At 33.0% G+C, this 24,920-nt stretch overlaps 1 protein-coding gene across 5 annotated transcripts in view; it reads right to left on the reverse strand.

Annotated features, from left to right (window-relative positions):
- The window catches only part of FAM172A (family with sequence similarity 172 member A), a 410,616-nt gene that overhangs the window by 317,431 nt on the left and 68,265 nt on the right, over positions 1-24,920 (reverse strand). For all 5 annotated transcript variants that reach the window (XM_028531429.2, XM_028531422.2, XM_036020535.1 and 2 more), the window contains 2 exons: positions 10,618-10,683; positions 5,169-5,360 (listed from right to left, as the gene is read on the reverse strand). In XM_028531429.2, coding sequence (XP_028387230.1) covers positions 5,169-5,360; positions 10,618-10,683 — 258 coding nt within the window. The remainder of the gene's footprint in view (positions 1-5,168; positions 5,361-10,617; positions 10,684-24,920) is intronic.

Consider the following 24,920-nt stretch of genomic DNA (forward strand, 5'->3'; position numbering starts at 1 on the left):
AGGGTAAAGAGGGAATTAATGGTGGTGGAAGGACACTTGACTTAGGCTGGTGAACACACAATACAATAAACAGATGATGTGTTGCAGAACCGTATACTTGAAATCTATATAATTTTATTAACCAATGTCTCCCCAATAAATTCAATTAAAATGTAAAAATAAACAAATCTGCACTTAAAATTTATTAAAATAAACTGTAAAACATCAGAGGATACATGTATATAATCTTAAAGTCAAGTAAAAGCAAAAGGTACATATCCAAAGAATGAATTATCCTTTTCTAATCCTTTGCCATCTATTAGTTCTGTTCCTTAGATACAATCACTCTCAATACTTTTAGTGTTGCTTATATTTGCTATTTCACATTCAAGTTTATAGTGCTGTTTCTTGATGTATCAGTCAAATGGAACTATCAAACTAAAAAGGTTCTGCTTATTTTTTATTTTGATTCCCTTGCCGAAGGAAGTGTATCAGAAAAATATTACTATGAGAAATCTCCATGGTTTTGCTGCCTGTTTTCTTCTCAGATTTTATGATTTTGAGCCTTCCATTTAAGTCTTAATTCATTTTTAGTTTTTCTTGTGTGTGGTGTAAGAAGGTAGACTAGTTTCATTTTTTGCATGTATCAGTGTAGATTTATTTTCATTCATCATACTCTCATAAACACACTCCATAGTGTGCAGATGATGAGTTGTGGAACTGTGCACCTGAAACCTGTATAATTCTGTTAACCAGTGTCACCCCAATAAATTCAATAAAAAAGGAAAACAAAACAAATGACTGAATAAACTTTTAATTCTACTGATTTTATTACAAAACATTTTCTAGGACTTCTTACTCTCTGTTTTACTAAATATCAATTTACAATTTGTAACTTATCAATTATACCTATATCCTGAAAGTTATAAATAAACCCTTACCACTCCAAAGAGGATTAATTTACACCAGTGGTTCTAGCGCAGTGCCCAGATTAGCAGCATAAACATCACCTGAGATATGTACATACTCAGACCCAACCAGATCTTCTGAATGAAAATCTGGGACTGGTCCAGGATAATTTGTTTCACCAGGGGATTCTGACACATAGTAAAATTTGAACCTATAGACCAGTGACTCCCAAACTGCTCTCCATAAAACTTTTTGGCAGTACATCTCCATCAGTCAAAGGAGCCATGAAGAGATCAGTGAGGTGCTAGGGTATAAAATTTAAGGAGGCACTAACACTCAGTGTCCTACAAGTACTGCACAACCTTGAGAGTGATTGACTCCTTAAAATTTTCCCCCTTGATCCGCCCCTGCAATTAATGATTAAATGATTTAAAGTGTCACCTACTTTCCTCACTCCTTTTCTGCAAAAAGATGCATATGAGAAAAGATAAAAGAAGAAACAAGTATGAGCAACTCTCAAAGTGCACAATCAGACACTGAATAATTAGTACTTGGCTATAGATATACTATTTCCTATTCCAAGTAATATATTATGCAATGAAGATTGTTAAAATTACTAACTATGGCAACCTCAGAAGTATTGTGGAAATTTATCTGATATGCGCTACTTCTCCAACATGAAATATTCATAATTTTTGATAACCAAGTTATGAAATATCTAAAATATAAGAATTGGAATATCTGTGATTTGATTTTCAAATTGTGATATATGGAGACACTAGCTCCAAGGAAGAAATCTCAGGGGGCATTGTGGAGATGGTTCCAATCCTCACCCCCACCGTCAACCAAAGACGCGCCACAGAGTTAATTAAATATATATTACAAAACAGTCCACTTATAGGCAGAATGCTACTGTTTTTTTAAAAAAGGGTGTCCTCACGATGATATGAATACAATTTCAGGACCTTTAATTTTACACTAAAAATTAAGAATATACCAGCTACCCCCTTCTTGAGCATCTACCTGAAAAATTTGAAAACATTTATTCATAATATATATGTACCCCTATGTTCATTGCAGCATTATTAATGATGGCCAAGACATAGAAGCAACTGAAGTGTCTCTTGATAGACGACTGGATAAAGAGGATGTGGTCCATATACATAGTGGAATACTGCTCAGCCATAAGGAAAGATTGTGATAACATGGATAGATCTTGAGAATATTATGATAAGTAAAAGATGTCAGATGGAAAAGTCAGTAACAATATGATTTCACTCATATATGGTACATAAAACTGAAAGCAATAAATGAAAAAACAGGAAAAATAAACAAAATTCATAGACAAAAAACAGTGTGGTGGTTACCAGAAAGAAGGGGGGTAGTAAAGGGTAAAGGGGTTCAAGTATACAGTGATGGAAAGAGATTTGACTTTGGGTAGCAAACACACAATGCCATACACAGATGAGACATTATAGAAGTGTTAAAAACCTGCAAAATTTTATTAACAACATCACCCTAATTGACTTAGTTTAAAAAATTTAATAAATAAGATTTAAAAGCAGATAATGGGATGCAGATCTCAGAGCTTTGCCATGCACAATATCAATTATTACTTGGGTAAAATAAAAGCCTTATATCAATATAAATAAAATACCTGCAAGAAATATAACTGAAGTATTAACAACATTGAGTAGAGTGATACTGTCCAACCTGAAAATCTAAGAATTCACCTTAGCTGTGATATGAAAACTGACAAACCGTAAAAACAGAGTAGTGGCTCTCAGCCTTTTGTAAATTATAGAAACCTTTCTATAAATACATTTTGAAAATGTCCAAAAAATAAAAACAAGCAGAGCTATTCTGATTTAAAAGTAAGAAAGAGGCAACTTCTTCCTCCCTATTACTCATCCTCGGCCAGCCTCCTAAATACCATTCGTCTCCACCACCTGTCCCCTTGCACCATCCCCAAAACAGAGAGCAACTCTTTAAGAACTACCAGAGAAACACAAGGAAAGGTAAAACCAAAATAATAAAATAACTTTATCTAGATTAAAAAGACATCGTATTTAAATATTCACTATGTATAAAATTACCACAATAAAGTTCACATGCAGTTACTACAAAATAAAAGAAGGATATAAGCTAAAAAAGTTTTAATTTCAAAGCATATAGCATACTAACTATACTATATACTAAAGTATTTAGAAATCAGCTGTTTTTATTTTTCCCAAAGAATGATGAGTTGCTATGATTGAGAAAAACAAAAAAATGACAGGGCAATGAATGCTGTTACATCCAAAACACTACTCCTATGTATAAGAACAAGATTTCTATGCATTAGAACCATTCTATGTTACTGACAAACTTCCTTCCTCCTGTTTGGGATATTAACACAGAATCAACTTGAAGATTTTTGCTATAGCTTTCCATATACTCTTTCACCTCAAAAAATCTATATAACAATAAAAAAATTCTAGAATGGGAAAGGCTTAGTTGATATAGTAGCAGGGACAATATAATTACAAAAAGTATTTCAGCTAGTCCTCAGGCATATGAACATCTGACTTTTTTTTACTAATTATACTTTCAAATATTCACTGAATTATGGTCATATTTCACATATAATGCTAAAATAGATCGACAGGATCTCTTCTAACCACAAACTTCTGTGTCAGAAAGTTCATTCACTATTCATACCCTGAGTATGAAACAGTTTAAATAATACAGAGATACATGATCTGCAATGTACACTGAAACCTATGACCCTATTAACCAATGTTAACACAACACATTTAATAAAATTAAGAAATAATATATTTTATGAGTTACTTCAACTTAAACCTCAATTTATTTTAGTTACTTAAATTCTACTAAAAACACACCACTGAAGTTTGCAAGAAATAATGCCACTGTGTTCTTCGCATACCCATGAAGACTGAAAAAAAAACCCATAATTAACCTAAGAAATTCTACCTAAAGCATTTAAGATCCTCAAAATCTATTAATAAAAATACTCTTTAAGAGTTTGGCTGGGCCTTAAATACAGTTGACCCTTGAACAACATGCTTTTCAATAGTGCATGTTCACTTACATATGGGTTTTCTTCAAAATATACTGTTAAGTATTTTCTCTTCCTTATGATTTCTTAATAACATTTTCTTTTCTATAGCTAACTTTATTATAAGAATTCAGTATGTAAAATGTATAATATATAAAATATGTGTTAAGCAACTGTTTATGTTATAAGTAAGGTTCTGGTCAACAGTAGACTATTAACCCTTAAGTTTTGAGAAAGTCAGGAGTTACATATGGATTTTTTACTGTGTGCAGGATGAAGGTAAAGTGCCAGCACTCTTAACCACGCTCCTCCAATCCCCACTGCCACCCTCCCCCAACCATTGTTCTAGGATTAACTGTATTAACATTTCAGATTTAACACAGGAGGAAACATCTTACCTTTGACATTGAATTGTACATTGGAGTTACCAAAGAATTCTTTCCCAATTTTAATTACAAAAGTAAACTTTACATTCTAATAGAAGATTCCACTTTACTTTTTTTCCAGAAGAAAAACTATACTTATTTATAAAAGAAACCTACACTTTGCAAAATTTGGCTATTCAAAAGACCCCAAGAATAAGACAATAAAACAAAAGTAGCCTAACATTTACATGTAGAATGCTAGGCCAGAAAATAAAAATCTTAAACACAATTTTAAAACACCAATTTCTAAAAGTTTGAATTCAAGAAAGTAATTCAATAAATATTACAATTTACTATTTAGTATATATGTCTCATGCTGAAAGCATTTTATTTGTGCCTCTAAAGAGATTTTTTTAAAGAAATTACAAAAAATACCGAGTTATAACAACTCTTCATTAAAGAATAAGAGGTTAAATTAAAGTAGCAATTTTTTTTTAGTTTCTAACTAGGTAGGAAAAGATTTACAAAAGCAGTCATGATATTTTTTTCAGAAGTATTTCAATAATATTGATAAGTGGTTGATAGTTTAAGTGATATTTCATGTAATAGTAAACAAAAAATTAGAATAAGTGTTCATTTCAGAGACATTATGTAATATTTTACATACTTAAGATGTATTTTCTTTTTGGTTGTAACTGCAACATAATGAAAAACAATTTTTCATTACCAATAAATGATAACTAATAGGTAAGAATACATTTAGGATATACTTTTGAAGAAACATGTTAAAATAAATTATAACACAAAACAGAGTTATAAAATGCCCCCCCAAATATAAAAGAAATCACACTTACATCCATAGCTCTCTTAATAAATGGTATCTGTGTGCCACTGTCCAGATCTTCATTTATGATGAGCCTTCGGGCCCACTGACCTGCTCTGACAACACCACTACCGTGAATTAAAACCATAAGTTTCTGTGGGTTTGTCAAAGCATCTTCACTCATAAAGATAAAACTCTTTGGTTCACTTTCAGTGGCATCTATCTGTAATTAAAAACAGTTAAATAATAAATGTTTTCTGATCAAGCATAAACATAAATGAAAGCACAATTAATGGTTCCTATAAATTATACAGTGGTTATTAAAGAATTATAGGGTTAAAAAAGTTTAAAGTAAAATTAAAATACTCATTAGAGATTAACAATTACATATACAGTGGATGAGTAAAAGAGACATGATAGTAATTTAAATATAAAAAAGAAAATTAGAAATATATGTGCCCCTACATTACTGCTGTATATTAAGAATCATTATTTTTAAGAATCATTAATTTTGAGTACTTCCTATTGTCCAGATACTATGTAAAATGTTTTAAAAATATTGTATCAATCACAATATTATTGAGGTGGTGCTATGATTATTCTCATGTGTAAATGAAGAAATTGAAATCTAGAGAGTTTAAATAACTTGCCCAAAGTCAAACAGCTATTAAGTCTACAATTCAAAAATAGAAGTATACTGTACCTAAAATACAGAACAGGAAAACCAATTGGAGGATACACCTTTTAGAAAATCATATATTACTCAGAAATACTACCAACTTTTCAAAGATGGGACAGAGAAATATTTAAAAATTCAAAAACCTATTGTTCTATGTAAATGAACTTTAAAATTACATTTAGAATATGAACATAAGATTATATAATGATTATTTAATGAAAGAATATTATTTATGTGCTCTGATAACATTATTTTATGTGCTAGTTACCTATGGGATAAAAAGTAAATATTTTTATTCACTGTCATTGTCACTTAATATTTCAGTTTAAACTAGATAATATATGATTAGATTTGAGAGACTCAAAAGACTTTTAGGAAGTGATAACTCCCAATTATTACATGCAGCATGGCACACACTGAATCACATTTCATGTCAGCAGTGGCAAGTACCCAGGAATGGAAGCCTTTATGCAGCCTGGCCAGAGACAGAAGCTGGTAACATACACATCCTCAAATAGAGAGGGTAAATTCACCTGCTATGTCATGCAATAGTTCTTCATTCCCTCAATGGAAGAGAGATATGAAATGTAACAGAGTCACATTAGCTTTGAATGCATGAGATGCCCTGAGTAAACAAGCAACAATAATGACAACAGGTATGACTGAAGTTGCAGAGGAAGAAAAGAGGATGGAAGAAAGAAGAAAACCAACTCTAGGTAATTCCTGTTTACCTAAGAACATTATATGAAAACAGAGGAATGATTCAATTAAAGTGGCTTTAAAAATTAAAAAGCAAAGTTGTCAGTATTCAGCAAAAAAAGAATCCATAGATTCTTTTCTATGAATCCATAGATTCATTCCTAGATTCTAGGAATGCCTAGAAACTATAGGCATTCATTTACCAAACAGTACATCTAAACATGTACAAACAAAAATGTCTCTTAAAATCAGTGAGGCCTTAAAGGATCCTGGAATGGCTAAGGAAATGGACATCTGTTTATCTCAATGAGAAAACAGCAGTTGCTCTGGACTTGCCAGTAAGGGCTTGATCACTATTTCTTTTTACTATTTGCCAAAGTCCCCTGTAACAAAAAAACCCAGTCAATTTTTAAAGCAATTAAGTGTTGGTCCTTTAAATTCTACAGTAATCACTTTAAAACTGGAAAAGTAGTGAGTTTCCAAAGATAAAAATATGTTTTTATTATAATGTTCAAACATTTTAAGGGGCTACAAATTAAGGTAGCCATGAATAAGTATATAAAGTTTTATTTAAGTATCCTAAAATGTTGACTTCAAAAATATGAGAACATTAGAAAATTCAATGAAAAAATAATAAAACTGAATAATGTAATGGTATTAATGATTAAGGAGTAATGGCAGTACTTGAACTGGTTATTGGCTAATATCATATGAATTTAACACAGAATTCTGAACTTTGCAGTTGGTAACTATAACTTACTTGTAAAAAGTTAATGCTAACTTTCAACAGTGAAATTATTATATGAATAAAATAACTTTTTCTTCATTAACTTAAGTTTGGAAATGGCTGTCCCAAGTCCATTTATCTTCAAACAATAGTAATTCATTAAGCTGAGCTTTCATTAAAGAATACATGCATATAAAGGTCATTCCAACATACCACCTCCCTTACTACAAATCAATTTCAAAGACCAACTGGTTAGTGAGACTGCACCAAACAAATTTTACCTGTTAACAACTCATTTGGAGATGCTAATGAACCCCACTAATTGTGATGTTCATTTAAAAATGACTGGGTGGCTGGTTGGGGGTGTTGGTGGAGGGACTGCACCAAAAAGAGAGCAAAATTTCATGGACACCGTCAACAGCATGGTGAAGGCCAGGTGAAAGGGGATGGGGGGAAGTGAAAAAGGTTATAGGGGAATAAATGGTGATGGAGAGAGACTTGACTTGGGGTGGATAACACACAATACAGTGTACAGATGATGTGTTATAGAATTGTGTACCTGAAACCTGTAGAATTTGTTAACCAGTATACCCCCAATGAGTTTAATAAAAAGGAAAAAAGCAAAACAAAAAACATGACTGAATAAACTGAAGAATATTTGTAGCCAAGTTAATTTAATATTCTATATAAGTGTGACATAACACAATTGAGAATATTTTGTAGTTAGATATATATATGAGGGTGGTGAGACATGATTATGATCTTTACTATGAAATCATGGGCTTGAATAAACTGTTCTCATCTAAAAAAGAAACAAAATAAGTTTTTCTTTCCTTTATTAAATAGTTCAACTATAAAACTAAAAAAACTTAGTTCATTATCAGGGCGAAAAAAATTTGGTGGTATTTCTGTAATAAAAAGAACAACTATACCAAAAAACCTCAAAACAGAAAAACAAAAACCCACTCTCACTGCTAGCATCTATTTGGGATTTAAGACAACTCATGAAAAGAACTGTAAATTATGGAAGAAAAATTTCACAACTACATAAAATATATGATGATAATTTAAAGAAATTAAATTCCTAAAATAAACATTTTTTGTTGCTTTTTGATGTATAAAACCAGGAAATCTTTGCTAACCAGAAATGGACTTGACACTTATAGGTCTCATATAATGTAATGCTCTTTCTATGTATATTGGGGGTTTTTGCATATTAGTTTTATAATCTAAATTTAAATGAGAGGGAAATAATTGGATCAAAGAGAAAAGTCCTTCTAAACCTAATCTCAGACCTTCTATAAAGAAAATTAATGAAACATTCATATAACATGATCTATATGGGCAATTATCCTGTGATTTGTTCTGGATATCTAGGGGACTGACATGAGTGTCAAGGTTTCATGAAACTACAAGTATTATAGAGTTAAAGGACTCAATATTAATTGTATACTAACAATGAATTAACCTAGGGCTCTTTAAATATTGTTCTTTAAAAACTTTGAAAGAAATAAAATTAACAGAAATGACTGAATAAAATGACAAAATCCTACATTAACTTTCCAGAATACCAAATGCAATATATAGTCTTAATAAAGTAACACACTTGACCTAAGGTCAAAACTAAACCAAAGAGTTAGAATCCAAAAAGAACTAGTATATTCATTCCCAAAAAGACCACTGAAATTTTGGTTTTCATATATTTCTAAAGGAATGAAAGTTTCCAAATCAATAACGGTGGGCCTAGTTGTTAAAAATGTTTTTTACTCATTAGTATTTCACAAGCACATGGAACAGCGCCTGGCACCCTTACATAAATATTTGTTGAATGAATGAACAAAGGAATAAAAAATTAACAATGTGATCTAAATTTGAGGTTATCCATAGAAAATTAAACATAAAATAGATTTCTGTTTTTAAAAATTAACTTTGGGATAATTTGTGAGGATAAAGAAATCCTCACCCTGGCTGGTGTGGCTCAGTGGATTGAGTGAGCCAAAGAGTCACCAGTTCGATTCCAGTCTAGGGCACATGCTTGGGTTGCAGGCCAGGTCCCTAGTAGCGGGTGTGTAAGAGGCAACCACACATTGATGTTTTTCTCCCTTTCTTTCTCTCTCCCTTCTCCTCTCTAAAAATAAATAAATAAAATCTTTTTAAAAATTTAAAAAAGGGGGTAATGGGGGGAAGGGGGGACGGTTGGGTGGGTGGGCTGGAATGGGAGTAGGGGGGAGAAAACTGTACTTGAACAATGATTAAAATAAAAAAAAATTAAAAAAAGAAATCCTCAAATCCTGTAACTCATAGTAGAATAACAACCCCCAAATTTTTAAATCTTATGCAAAATTTAATGCAAACAAAATTATCTATATGCAAAGTTTTATACTTTAAATGAATTACTTTTTAGTAAGTCTTCCAGATTCATATATATCATAAAATCTGAGAGTTGTCAGGGACAACAAAGATCTTCTAATCTAGTCCCACTACCACTTCACATATAAGATTAGTCTCTCTTCATTTGAAAGCTTAATATTTCATGTTTGACATTAAAAACAAAAAGGCTTTCTTGAGAATGAATTTCAAACTTTTTGATTCTGCAATGGCAAAATGTGCAAAATTTCTGCCCAAAAAGGGAAGTATTCTGCCAAAAAAGGAAGGAGCTATATCACCAAACAGGAAGCATCAGGAATGACTTTGAGAATGTGTAGAAGAAATAACATAGAAATAAAACATATAATTAAAAATCATGAAACAAAGAGAAGGTGAATATCTAATGAGACAAGAAAGATGTTTTCTTACTTCAAATAAATAACTAAAAATAAACTATATCAATGAAATTGGAAAGGGGAGAGAGAGAAAGGTAGTCCTTTTAATTGTATTATCATTTTCAAAAAGACTAGAAATAATTTTTTTTATAGGTTATGTATTAGTGTTTATTTACCTATAGATGTACTTTTATTTGTTTCAATTACAGCTTACATTCAAAATTATTAGTTTCCAGGCGTAGAGCCTAGTGGCCACACAATCATACACCTTACAAAGTGTTCCGCCTGTCATTTCTAGTACCCACCTGGCACACACACCGTCATTACAATATACTGACTATATTCCCCATGCTGAACTTCACATCCCCCCAGCTATTTTGTAGTATACCTTATCTCATTGTGCACAAAAGTTCTGAAGATTATTGTTTTTTAAGAACAATTATGTACAACGAGATTAGGCATACTGACAGGAATTTAATATCATCTTTATCAATATCAAAACATGAAGACCTTAACATTTAAACTTATCATAGTTAACCTAAAATAAAAGTTTCCTTCTGAACTGAAAATCATTTTATTTGGAAATATAAACAATTTTTAAAGTTGGACTTACTGGAATAGAGATTTTTTTCAAATTACAGTCCTTTTCCAGGAGCTCATATACATACTTCGTGATGATCTAGGTAGGAAAAGAAAATAACATATTAAGATGCAATGTTTTCCATTAGCAAAATTCACATGAATTATTATTATTTATTGTTCTGAATGAGAATCTCTCTATTTTGGAATGTTTTTTACACTAAATTGAGAGAGTCTACTGATTACTTGTAATAGTTTACTTCCTGTTCCTTTATGAATAACTATGGGCTTTAACACTATGGATTAGAACAAGTTAATATAAACTCACAAACAAGGACTTCTTATTTTTAAAAGCAATACTCTGAGCATATTTTCTTTTGTCAGTATTTCTAGAATCTGTTTACTCTATAATTTTTCTATAGCCATTATATCTAATATAGTACTATAGTGACTCTGAATCCTAACACCTCTTTTGTTTTCACTGAATCAAGGAGGAAAAGGTTGGAAGATTCTAACAGAAAAGGGAAACTGATTTAGCAAAGTCAGACACCAGTGAGTATTACTGTCTGTGATAAGCAGAAACATGACTACCCAAAGATGTCCACATTGTAGCTCTCAGAACCTGTTAAAATGTTATGTTACATGGTAAAAGGGCCTCTGTAGATATGGTTAATGTTAAGAACTCAAGAAGGGGAGATTATCTGAGTATATCTAATTTAATCACATGAATCTTTAAAAGTGGAAGATTATGGAAAAACAGCATGCCAGAAAGATGCAAAATGAGAAGGCCCTGATTGGCCACTGGTTTTGAAGATGGAAGAAGACCCAAGGATCCTAAGAGAAAACAATGAATCAGGTCCTGGAGCACAGAAAGGTGAGTCTGAAAATAAAAATTCTGCACAAAAGAAAAAAAAAAGAAGAAGAAAGAAAATACTGAAAGAGTGATGAATAAATGTTAAAAGAACACACAATCTGCTTAATGAGAAGCCGTCTGGCCAAACCTCAAATAATCTAGGCATCAAAATAATGACAGCAATGGATTATATGACACATTGAATACAATAAGAATCAATGAGTCCATAATGATATAAATAAAGTAAAAAAGAAAGGGGAAAGAATGTTCTTTCTTAGGGTAGAATGCCAACTAATGCATACAGAATAATTTACGGAGTTAGAAAGCCAATAGATGCTAAAATTAACAAGTGGAAGTTTCATAAAGAACACAGTCTCAAGTATATTCCCCTCAACTACTGATTAATTACAAAGAGTAACAGTAACTTTATGGTACAACCTGGAAAACATCACCAATACTGGAGCAAACCGAAATCATGTACTCTTGATATCGTGCATGAGGACAAAGATCACATACATCTAAGGTACTTTGATCAAAAACACATGAGCTGAATCTGCTTATGAGAACAGATATGACAAACTGAAATTGAGGGTCCTTCTACAAATGTCCTATACTTCAAAATATGCCAGTATCAAGAAAGATGAAAAAAGGCTAAGGAATGGTTCCAGATTAAAAAAGAAGAGAGACATGACAACTAAATGCAAAGTGTAAGCCTGGATTTAATCCTGGATGAGGAATATCATCTATTAAGTGCTTTATGTGACAATTAGCAAAATTTAAACATGACTTGTAGATTCATAATACTGGATCAATATAAAATTTCCTGATTCTGATAACTCTAATGTAATTACAAAGAGAATGTTCTTAGGAAACATACATCAATGTAATAGGGGTAAAAGAGCATAAGGTTTCCAACTTTACCCTCAAACAGTTCAAAAAAATTATATAATGTAAAATATATGGTCCTTGTAATCACACAAATTTTCTGTGTGCATTATACCAAAACAAAAGGTTTTTATAAATTTCCTGTACTGTACATATTCCTAGTTTAGGTGCTACTGAGACTGCATGTGTTTCCACAAGTATTTCAGTAGATATAAGGCAAATGACAAACAGGGTAACAACAATTTACTTTCATCAAAACATTTTAATGTCTTGAAATGTTATAAGGCTAGTTTTACATAAGGATAATTTTCATCCCTTATTGCTAATCAAAAGCAAAGACTTGAGCAAGTTCTATAGTTTTCCATGTCTATGCCTATGTTTATCCCCACTTAAAATTCTCTTAACTTCCCTCATTTTTCTCTAATTGCTCAAATATCAATTCAAATGCCACCTCCTACCTGAAGTTTTCACTGATCCTGCCAATGACTATGCTTTTCTTATGACATTTAGGATTCCATAGTGGCTACGTCACATTCTCGCTGGCCCACCAAAGTGGTCCTTTTATAAATAAGAATCACACACATCCTACTTTGTTGCAGCGTCACTGACATGCAACATACACGGACAATGAATGGATGAAAAATAATCAGTAGTGATGACAAACATATGACTTTTCTGTTTATTAAAAATAAGCAATATTTTAAAATATTTTTAAAATTAATTTTTGTATTGTATACAAATTCACAAGATTTTCATTTAAACGTTAAAAAAATAGCACAAAAGACATTGAGACAATAGACACCACACCCCTACCCTCCTCCATTGTACGCCTCACACTCTGACCTCTATTGGTAATCTTTCAGGTTCTTATGTATCCTCCAGTGTTTCTTAGTGCTAATATAAGCAAATAAAAATGTATTATTTCCCTCACTTTCTTTAAAAAATAAAAGCATCCTACACAGTGTTACACAATTTATTCTTATCTTCTCTTTCTTAGAGCAGACTAAATACACTGTGCTACTTTGTTGTTCACAAATCTATACTGATGATCTATCCTCTCAGTAACAGAGACCTTTATTCTTCTTCACCAGTATAGTATTCCATTCTGTGGATGTACCACAGTTTAGTAAATTTTTTGAAAATACTTAAGGCTTCACAAAAATATTTACTAAGAAGAACATACCTAACCTTAAGCATTATTTATTAAATTCTATGCCAATTAAATTTACACAAAGTTATTACTTTGGAACTTAGAAATCATTTAAAATAAAAACCTACCCTGCAAGTTACCTAATTATTTGAAAAGGAAAAACACCTTTCCCTTTTAATGTCCCATTTATAGAAACTCCACATTTCATCCTAGCTCCCTCCTGGCAAGGTATGGAGGGAGGGAGAGTAGGAAAAAAGGAGGGTAAGATGAAGGAAGGGAGGAGGAACACAGGGAAAAAAGAAGGAAAGATAAAAAATAAAGTTTCTTAATAATTAAGGTTTAATATTATTCAATAATGTCAGTTTGGCTAAGCCTAAAAGGGCTCCTCTAGCATCTTTACATTAAAGAGACTATGATATGAATGGCAATGAGTTGTCTAATTAGAACTAAAGAACATTTACCCTGGGTGTATATTCTCTTAAGTCAGAACTACATCTTAAATTTCACTAAAATCATCTTCATCTCATCCCTATTTTTCCCCTTAAAATCTTTTATACTTCATTCTTCATGGGTACATTCTAAACTTTTAAAAAGTCTTTTGAAGTAATTGCTTTTTCAGCATATCTTTGAAATAAAATTCACTCCTCCAACTTTCATTAACATTCCCTGGAGTTCCAGTCTTATATCCCCAGCTGTCCTTCATTTACATGTGCTTCAGATCACTTGCTCTCACATTTTCCTTTTACGAGCTCTAAAGAAGAGTCCTCCTTACTCTAAGCCAGCCTTTCTCCCCAATAACCAGATTCTTAAATAACTTACCAGAGACAAAGACTTATAAATGTGTCCAACTAATTACAGATATCTCCTTGTAGTGATTTCACAGGCCATCTCAAATTCAGTATGTTCCAACTGAAACCCATCTACACATGTCCAAACCTGTTTCTCCCCCACTGTGTTCATTCAACTCCATAAACGGCACTATCGTCCACCTAACTGCTCCAGTTCCAAGCCTAAATATCATGACTCTTTGTCCTTCTTCCATCCCTTACAATCAATAAAGTCCCTCAAGCTAATATTGAAAGATCTCCACATTTCCCAATCTCTACTATGACCATTTCAGTACATTCTAGCCTATCAACAGGTATTATCTCTTCTTTGATTGCTTGTGAAGCCTAATTCTGCTATGTCTAAAACAGCAAACTTTCCTTCAGATCATATCTCTCATTAGTAAACATATTACTCCTCTAAACTGCAAATCTAATAGCTTTGCAATACTATAAAGATAAGGCCCCAGTCTTTAAATCCAGCAAGGCCCCACCAGATCTGGCCCCTGCCTACTTCTCAAATTTCATACCATACCATTCCTCATTCTCTGAATTGTATAATTCTTTTCTTTTAAATTCTTTCTTTTAAATTCTCAGATGCATAAGGATCTCTTCACCCCAGAGCCTTTGCAAATGATGCTTTGCCTAGAATACTTGTCCCATTGTTTACTTATCTAGCTTTAACATTGCCTTGCCTGGCATCCCAACATATCCTCAGAACATACTAGGAATTTTGTATTCCTCCTTCCACACAGTTAGATTGTTTAATAATGTGTTTTCCAATACCTGTCTGTGACACTAAACTTTAAGTTTTTGGAAGAAACGCAACTATATATATTTGTCTTGGGCTAAAGGTCTAGGGCCTAACTCATGTAATGGCAGTCAATTTTTTCAAATGAACAATAACAATGGCACAAACAATAGCAAACATATGCAAAGCACTCAATCTGACATAAGGGCTTTTAATAAATCTCCTTTAATATTCACAACAACCCTCTGAAGTAAAGGAGAAACCAAAGCATTCAAAAGGTTAGATAACCTGCCCATGGTCATGCAGCCAAATAAGTCACCAGTCCGAATTCAAACCCAGGCAAATTGCCTGCCTGGGAGTCTGGAATACGTTTTGAACTTACATGATAATTCCATTCCCTAGTTCAAAGTCCAAAAATAAAGAAGCTAAGGGAGAGTGGATACAAAACTGAAATTAAGGGTTATTCGTAACCTAATACCATAGACAAGCACATAAACAAAAGAGGATGCTTAAGTAAAAAAAAAAAAAAAAAAAAAAGGTAACTTTCATTGCCTAAACTGGGCATTCTTACTTTGTCCAATTTTTTTTAAAGCCACATTCGGGATATATTGTCCTTATTATAATGAATTTTGATATCCCCAAGAGTACTATATCATATAAAAAACATCTGTGGTTTCTACCTGTGACGAAGTCAAAGGCTAATACTATTATTTTTTACACCAACATTTATAATAAAAAAAACTTTAGGTTAGCAGTTAGGAAAAAATAAGATGTATTTTTATCCCATTGAGGTGCACAGACTTTGAAGCCCACCTGAATCCTACCCCCTTTGGTTAAGAATATCTGGTTTAACAGTACCACCTGGAGTTTACAGAGTCCTCCCATGCATTGTTCTGGCCCAAAAGGAAAAAAACAGTCAAAGCAGGGTCTTTTCTGAGATGTACCACCATAAAAACCACTGCTTTAGATTTATTTCCTGGCCATATAAATTCATATGATTTTAGTTTTAATACTGGGTATATTCAGATGATTTGGTATGAAACACTAGGGCCCAATATTTCCCGTTTCTCTTAATAATATCAATATCCATGCCCTGGCCAGGGGTTCGACTGGTTGGATAATTGCTCCATACACCAAAAAAGATTGCAGGTTCAAACTCTGGTCAGGGCAGATACCTAGGTTTCTGGTTTGATATGCATATGATAAGCAACAGATTGATGTTTCTTTCATATCAATGTCTGTCTATCTCTCAGTTTCTCTCTCTCTCTCAAATTAATAAATATGTCCTTAGGTGAGGATTAAAATAATAATAAAATAATATCACTATTTGTGTTTCAAAACCAAGAAGAATGAAGACACCATGGTTACTGAACTCGGGCACTCATGACAACAACATCACTATGACATGCTTTTAAGTAAAGAATCCCTCTAACTTTCCATAATCGTTTTTTCTTCTCTCTCTGTTAAAGTAAATATTTATAAAATTTGTCTCAATGGCAAATAAATAGGTTGGGGGTGATTTTATGTAGACTTTTATTAACATAATCAAGGAAACATATAATACACACATCTAAGGTTGACCAATACATGAAAATACAAGGTTTAATAATAGATATCAGTAAGCCAGGAAAAGAAACAAGCTATAAATTATAAATAGTACATGCAAATAATAAATTTCCTATAAATTATTTACCTAAGGGGAAAAAAAATCACTCACATAAAGAATGAGACCCACTGTAGTTGGGAAAAATACCAGGTACACTGAGAAACTCAGAGTAGCATTTGCTATGCCATCTGAATTTATGAAAATGAGAAAATATCAGCAACTGTATTAGAAATAATACTTTGCTTCTCTATCTTTTTTCAAAACAAGGTAAAGAATGCCCAGACCAGTATGATTCCATTGGTTTGGGTGTCATCCCACAAACTGAAAGTGCACTGGTTCAGTTCTCAGTCAGGGCACATTCCTAGCTTGCAGCTCGCTCCCTGGTTGAGGCATGTGCAAGAAACAACAAATTGATGTTTCTCTCCCTTCGTCTACCCCTCTCAAGATGGCAGGGGAAAAAAGGGTTCTATAATCACCACTCTCCTTCTACCTTTCCACATGGAGAGTTTTATCAATTTAACAAGAAAGTCTTTCTTGAGCTAGAAAAGAAGCCAAGTTCTGTGAACAAAATACTGTGGATTCTACTAGGAACCACTATGCTAAGAAAGATGAGCTATTTTATTAAGTGAGGCAATACTCTGTTTTATAACCACTGTTTGAGAGAGAGGAAGAGTAGTTTCCTTCTTTTCTGTTCTACTATATTATAAGCAAAAACAAACAAACACAAGCAAAAACATCCAAAAAATTGTTATACTTTAGCTTCCAGACATCCATAGTGGAATTACAGTCATGTGCAGCTTAACAATGGGGATGTTCTGAGAAATGCATCATTAGGCAATTTCATCATTGGGAGAACATCACAGAGTTGTACTTACACAAACCTAGATAGTATAGCCTATTACACACCTAGACTATATGGTACAGCCCATTGCTCCTAGGCTACAAGACTGTGCAGCATGTTACTCGTCAAAACAACATGAGATTAAATCAAGCACAAGAGAAATGATGCAATCAAGAAAGATAGTAATATGAAATGTATGAGGCTGCCACAGGCATAACACAGCATACCGTGTCATAGTAAACTCTTCAGTAAGTCTTGTAGAAAGACTGCAATCTAACATAATGATAAAAAGTATAGCAGGGTAAATACATAAACCAGTAACATCGTCATTCGTCATCATTTTCAAGTATTATGTATTGTACATAATTGTATGTATTGTACTTTTTTACATGACCAGCAGTGCAAGTAGGTTTGTTTATACCAGTGTCAACACAAACACATGAGCAATGTCTTGCACTACGACCTTATGGACAGCTATGTCACTAGACAATAGGAATTTTTCATTACATTTAATTTTATAGGACAATTGTTGTACTGAGTCTGATGGTGACCAAAATGTCTTCTTGCAGCACATAATTGCACTAGTATTTGGACCTGCCTTTTCACTATAAACACAACAGACAATGTATAAAATATATTAACTGTTTTTGGAGAATGGGAAAATAGGTAAGAATAACAGATCTGTGATCCCAAAGAAAAGGGACACAAAGGAGATGAGCCCCATAATCATCTTGGCTTTCTGCCTGAAAAAAATTTCTGGACTGTGGCCATACTGGAGGAACCCAGGCAGAAGCCAGTGGCCTCGCTGAGTTGAGAAGACAGAGAATGGTGCTCAGGGGGACAGAGACAACTAGAGTTTGCAAGACATAATACCAAAGGTAGGGAGTGAGGCAGAAAAACAGCTCTAAGAAATCTACATATAAGTTTCTTTAAGCTTTGGCTAAGTTATTTATGCATAGGATAAAACTTTCAAGAGGCCAGAGTAAGAAAACTACTGAGAAAAAACAAACAAAACACTTGACAGTTTAGAGATGAACAATTCCGAGAGCTCATACAGGGTTCAGAGACATTTGAGTTCAAACCAGACAGAACGAAAAGGTTTCACCAAAAACTCAAGAGTATTCAGCGGTGACCTAGGAAGGGCCATGCCTGAGAAGAGAGGTGAACTATTCCTACAATAACAGCTACTCTAGATCTATTTTAGCAAAGCTTTAAAACAGGTCTACAAATGATCTGTTCCACAATAAACTTAACTGCTGCTAAAACAAATACAATGGTCTTTCAAAGAAGACAAACAATATCCAGACACTCACCAACATATTTATCGTGCCCATTATCCAGTACAGATTATTACAGACATTCATAGAAACAGGAAATGTGATCCATAACTGGTGAAATTGTCAGTAAAAACAGACCTAGAAATGTTAAGATATGATGAAATTAGGAGATAAGAGCATTAAACCAGGTATTATGAAAAGGTTCAAGGATGTAAAGGGATACATAAATATGAGAATGGGTGAAAAAAGAACCAAAAACAACTACTCTGAACTGAAAAACACAGTAACTGAAATAAGATACTCAGTGGATAGGTTTAACATCAGATTAAACATTGCAGAAGAATAAATCAGGAATGTGAATATATAGTAATAAAATGTATACAAAATGTAAGAAAGAAAACACTGAAAAAATAAAAAGCTCCTCAAGCGACCTGTGAGACAATGAGAAGCAGCTCAACACACATTGGACTGGAGTATAGGAAGTCAGGGAGAAGCAAAGGGAAATGTTTGAAACAATAATGGCCAATCACTTTCCAGATTTGAAAGACTATATATCTGCCTATCCAAGAAGCTCAGCAAAGAAAATAACTGTAAAAAAAAAACAACAACAACAACAACAAAAAAACAACCCAGGCATGTTCATGATCAAATTGCTGAAGGCCAGTGGTAAAGAGAAAATCTCAAAGGCAGCCAGAGAAAACAACATGTTGCGTAGAGGGGATCAAAGATAAGACATACTACCAACTTCTCAGCAGAAAATAATATAAACCAGAAGAAATGAGGAAACACCTTTAAAGTATCGAAGAAAAGAAATATATATACCCCATACCTGAATTTTACATACACTGAAATATCCTTCAAAAATGAAGACAAAATAAAGACCTCTCCAGACCAACACGAGCCAAGAAAATTAATTGCCAGCAGACTGGTACTAGAAATATTATACAATGTTCTTTATGCTAAAGAAAATGATTCCAGATGGAAACCTAGATACATACTAGGGAGAAATAGAAGTACAATGTTAAGAGGATCTCATGTTATATGTGAAGTGGTATAATTTTATTTGAAGATAAACTGGTAAGTTAAAAATGTGTATCATAAACCCCATAGCAACTTCTAGTACAGTAAAACAAAAAATATATAGTTAATAAGCCAAAAGAGGAGGTTAAATGTATTACTACCAACTATATACTACATTCAGTTATAATTATTACTTTAGCTAAGATTTTTCTTATGAGTAAAGGATAAACTTCTACTGAAGTCTGTAATACACTAACTGTCTACCTACTTCTTTTTGTACAAACATTAATTTTACAAGTTTTCACTTGTATGAACACTAAAGAACCACAGAATATAGGCATTACAGAAATTCAATAAATACCATTCTGACAAAAAAGAAAATAGTTTTCTACTCAGATAACATATATAGATAATTTTTCACAACTTAAATGATAACTTTGTCAGATCTGATAATATCAAAGGAATGACAATCATGAAATTTAAATTAAGATTCAGAGGTATAAATCTTATCTCAGAGTATGAGACCCTAACAATTCACCTCTAATATAATTCAAGACATTTAAAACATAGATTGCATTCTAGAAAAGGCCTAAAAGAAAAAATATGGTTCTACTTCTAAAGTTCATATGAGAAACAAAAACATCTTTCCAAGATCCCCACACAACTTCAAAAAGTAAACTCTAGAAGGTGTCCCAACCTTTGGCATCTCTGGGCCACACTGGAAAAAGAAAAGTTATCTTAGGCCACACATTAAATACATTTAAAACACATAATCACAAAAAAAATCTCATGATGTTTTAAGGTAAATTTCCGATTTTGTGTTTGGTGGTATTCATAGCCTACCTGGGTCACAGGTTGGACACCCCTGCTTAAGGCATATATATTAGCTTAATGAATACAAACTAAAGAGATTAGTTGTCATTAAAATAGAAACTTCTTTAACTGAAAAAACTCTTAGTATTTTGGCTTGACAAAAGCAAACAAACTAAAAAAAATTACCTTAAATATGTACTATGTAACTTCAGAAATATCTGAAAGCTATTTTATTGTATAAAATATTTTGCTTTGGCAAGCCTCACCAGCTGGCAGCGTTTGCCCAGAGAGGCAGCTGTTTTTTGGTTTCCCCATCTCAGCACGTTTCCAACTGTCAGTTCTAACTGTATGCAATCCCAGAGTGACAGAATACTTTAAGAAAAATTGCTCATTAACTGTAATCTACGAAGGCCACTCTCTTCAGTGAATTCAAATTAAACTCACAGTCTTACTAACTCATAACAGAATCCCCCACACATTTTTGTTGTTCTTTTGCATTACAGACCTAAAATAAAATATTCACCCCATCTACTATATACTTTTTTGCTCAATTCTATAAATGCACTGACATAAAATGGTAGTGGAAGTGTATCTTCAAATTTATAAATTACAAAGCTATTAATTAAATAAGAACTTTCAAACTATTTACAATTTTGCAGAGACTAGTTTAAACAATAAAGCTTAAATTTAAAATGCACAACAGTTTTCTTAAAAAATTCCCAGTTAACAACTCTAAGAGGAGCCTGATCACACATAATAATCAAATCTGTATTTATATCTATAGAACAATCTATATCTATATAACAATATATAATGCACATAAAAAAGCTTCAAAAACGGAAAATTCATTTTTAAGTGTACGGTATTTTACTATTGAAACAAATAATCACCTTTATAAGTTATTTGTAAAGAATATAGCAAAATAAGCACAGGCCATCTGAGGCAGATGCCAAGAACATATTCTGAGTGGTAATCACAATCATCGAGAAATTGGAAACCTTGTAAACTGTTGGAGGGCATGTAAAATGGTGCAGCCATTATGGAAAACTGTATAAAGGTTCCTTAAAAAGTTAAAAATAGAATCATAATCCAACAGTCCTACTCTGGGTATATATCGAAAAGAATGGAAATTAGGACCTCTCAGGTATCTGAACTCCCATATTCACTGTAGCGTTATCACAACGATGGAGATAGAAAAACAGCCCAAATGCCAATCCATAGATGGATGAATTGATAAAGAAAACACGGCATATCATGCAATAAATATTACTCAGCCTTAGAAAGGAAGGAAATTCAGCCATATGCAACATATGAATTAAACTAGTGGACATTATCTGAGTGAAAAATGTCAAACTCAGAGAAACAAATGGTAAATGGTAGTTGCCAGGGACTGGGGAAGGGGAAAAATGGGAAGTTGCTATTCAATGAGTGTATAGTTTCAGTTTTACAAGACTAATTAGTTCTAGAGGTCTGCTGTACAAATAGTGCTTATAGTTAATAACATTGTATTATGCACTTAAAGTTTTTCAAGAGGGTAGAGCGCATGTTAAGGGTTCTTACCACAATTTTATATATATATATATATATATATATACACACACACACACACACACACACACACAATTTATGATAGATATAAAAATTTCATAGCCCTGTCCCATATCATTACAAACATAAAAGATTTGCTGGAACTAGAAGAAACTTTGGGAGAAGTACCACGTTGGATATGCAGTGATTTGAAGAAAAAGTCACAGAAACTATGGTCCCTTCATTTTCTTCCAAATGCTTTTACCTAAATAGATGCATAATGCTTGAAGAAGTATCAAATATGTGGAGAATAACTCTCTCTCTACTGACTTCAGGAACTCTTTTCTAAGGACAGTCAGCCTACATCATCTTTGAAACTATTCAGAAAATCTAATTAGAAACCATGTAACAGTTTTAATCTAATAATATATTAGATATATCCTGTACCTATATCTATCTACATACCTAAATGTGTATACACAAACATGCATACATACATACAGTGTTTAGGTATTAAATAAGGTCTGCCCTTAGCAAAAATTAATTACTAATTGTTTCTCCACAGACACACACAGGGTTTTTAAAGTTTTTAAAAGATTTTTATTTATTTATTTTTAGAGAGAGAGGAAGGGAGGGAGAAAGAGGGGGAGAGAGACATCAATGTGTGGTTGCTTCTTGCGTGCCCACACTGGTGACCTGGCCCGCAACCCAGGCATGTGCCCTGACTGGGAATTGAACCGGCGACCCTTTGGTTCATAGGCCAGCACTCAATCCACTGAGCCACACCAGCCACATTGTTTTTAAAATAGGAACAGATACCTTATGAAATCATTAAAACAATGGGCAGCAGCCTTTTTAAACTTATGGGCAGTACATTGTTTACAGACCTAAAGTTTGTATGAGAATGTACAGAGCTAGAATATTCAACTAGTTCTAAGATGTAGGATCATGCAGTGTCACTGAGGTGTTTCAAATAAACTCTCACAGGTTCACAACTCCAAGTCAGAATTCTTGCACAAGGCGCCTCTGTACAATATCTCACACAGAGATCATCTTGAGTTCTGGGATCTACTAAATTGTTCTATAAACCATTGACTTCCAATGTTACTTATTTTATAAACCTAAAAGAGAAACTACTTTCCTAAAATTAGATTTTCCCATTTCACTATTTTCCATAGAAGAACTGATGCTTTGAAAATGTTCTTTTGTAAATACATAAATTTGTTTTTATTTTCTAAGAAATATTTATGATCTAAGATAACTTTAATAACCCTGTTTTGAAAGCGAACAAAAATAATTCTTAACCCTCTGCATAAAGCATTCTACACTGACTACAGCAGTGAATATAGCTTTGCTCAACACGAAGCCTAATTCATGCTCTCTGTCAGGTAGTTTGCTAAATCGACAGACACTTATTGAGAAGCTGCTATGTGCCAACATTGATCCAGGCACAGGGGATACAGAAGAGAAAAAGGCATCTGCTCTCAGGAGACAGATGCTAAAAAGTAAACAATAAGTAGGATACCTCTTTACCACTTCATATCCTACATATTTCCTGACTGAACCTTTCACTTCTAGTTTCTGTGTACCAGGTAGATCTGCCAGCTGTTTTTACTTCCCAATTGTAAATATTCACACTATATTTTTCTTCAATATTTCTACCAAATCAACCATTACTAAACATAACTTGTTTCAGTGACTTATTGTAGGATCTAAAGATGTCTAGCTCACCCAGTTTAGGACTTAGCAAACAAATATTTTATCTGATACACTGGTGGTATACCTCGGTTGATTTAACATTAGTATAACATGAAGACAACTGATCTAGAAGCTAGATGAGAAATTAGCACAGGTGAACGCAGAATATGTCTTCTAAGAACTCCAACATAGCTTCAACTACTTATTCTGTACTCAACAGGACCCTAGACAAAGCTAAAAAGTATATACAGTCTTTTTACATAATACAGTCTACATACTTATTAGCAATCAAAACCCACATTTAATCTTAGGTTTGGAAAACCTAATGCCTGTGAACACTTTCACAAACTGGTCTTCAACTCCTTCAAGTTACATCTGCTCTCCCTCCTAGAAAAAGTGACTCCTGAACAAGGAGTTCAAATGCCCTTGAAATATATGACTTTCTAATTCAAGACTTCATAACTTCATGCAATCAGTTAACCTCTATTTCAGACTATTTCATTGGTAAAAACGGCCAAACTCAACTTTCTGCATTGGAAAATACTTTAAAACCAACTTATAGTCACTGACTTATAATAGTTTTTAGTTAAAGTATTCCATAAAACTTTGAATAGTGTTATACTGACCTCAAATTCTGCCTAAAAGTCCAGAACTCTTTCTAAACTCCATATCTCACTGTAAAATAATCAGAATCCCTCTCTTCTGATCAAACAGTTCATAAATGCCCAAAAAAGACATTCCCAGAGATACATGTGTACATGTACACACACACACACCACACCACACACACAAATATGGGTACGTGTGGATGCGTAAGTGCATCCCCAAAGGAAAAAAGAGGTTCAAGGAACATTTGTGCCATCTCTTCTTTAAAAATAGGAAAAAAAAAACCCCAGAAAGCTGACAAATTCATGAAGAGGAATAAAATAAAGAGTGTAATGAGGAGTCCCATCTGCCTATGACATAATAGCCAAGCATGATTTTTTAGAATCGTTTCCCTTTAACTAATTAACAAAATGTTCTTAAAACCTAGAGAGTATTGAGATGGAGAGATGATGGGGATATCAATTAACATACATTTTGGAAGTCTAA

This window comes from Phyllostomus discolor, chromosome 3, assembly GCF_004126475.2.
Source record: "Phyllostomus discolor isolate MPI-MPIP mPhyDis1 chromosome 3, mPhyDis1.pri.v3, whole genome shotgun sequence".
Lineage (NCBI taxonomy): Eukaryota > Metazoa > Chordata > Mammalia > Chiroptera > Phyllostomidae > Phyllostomus > Phyllostomus discolor.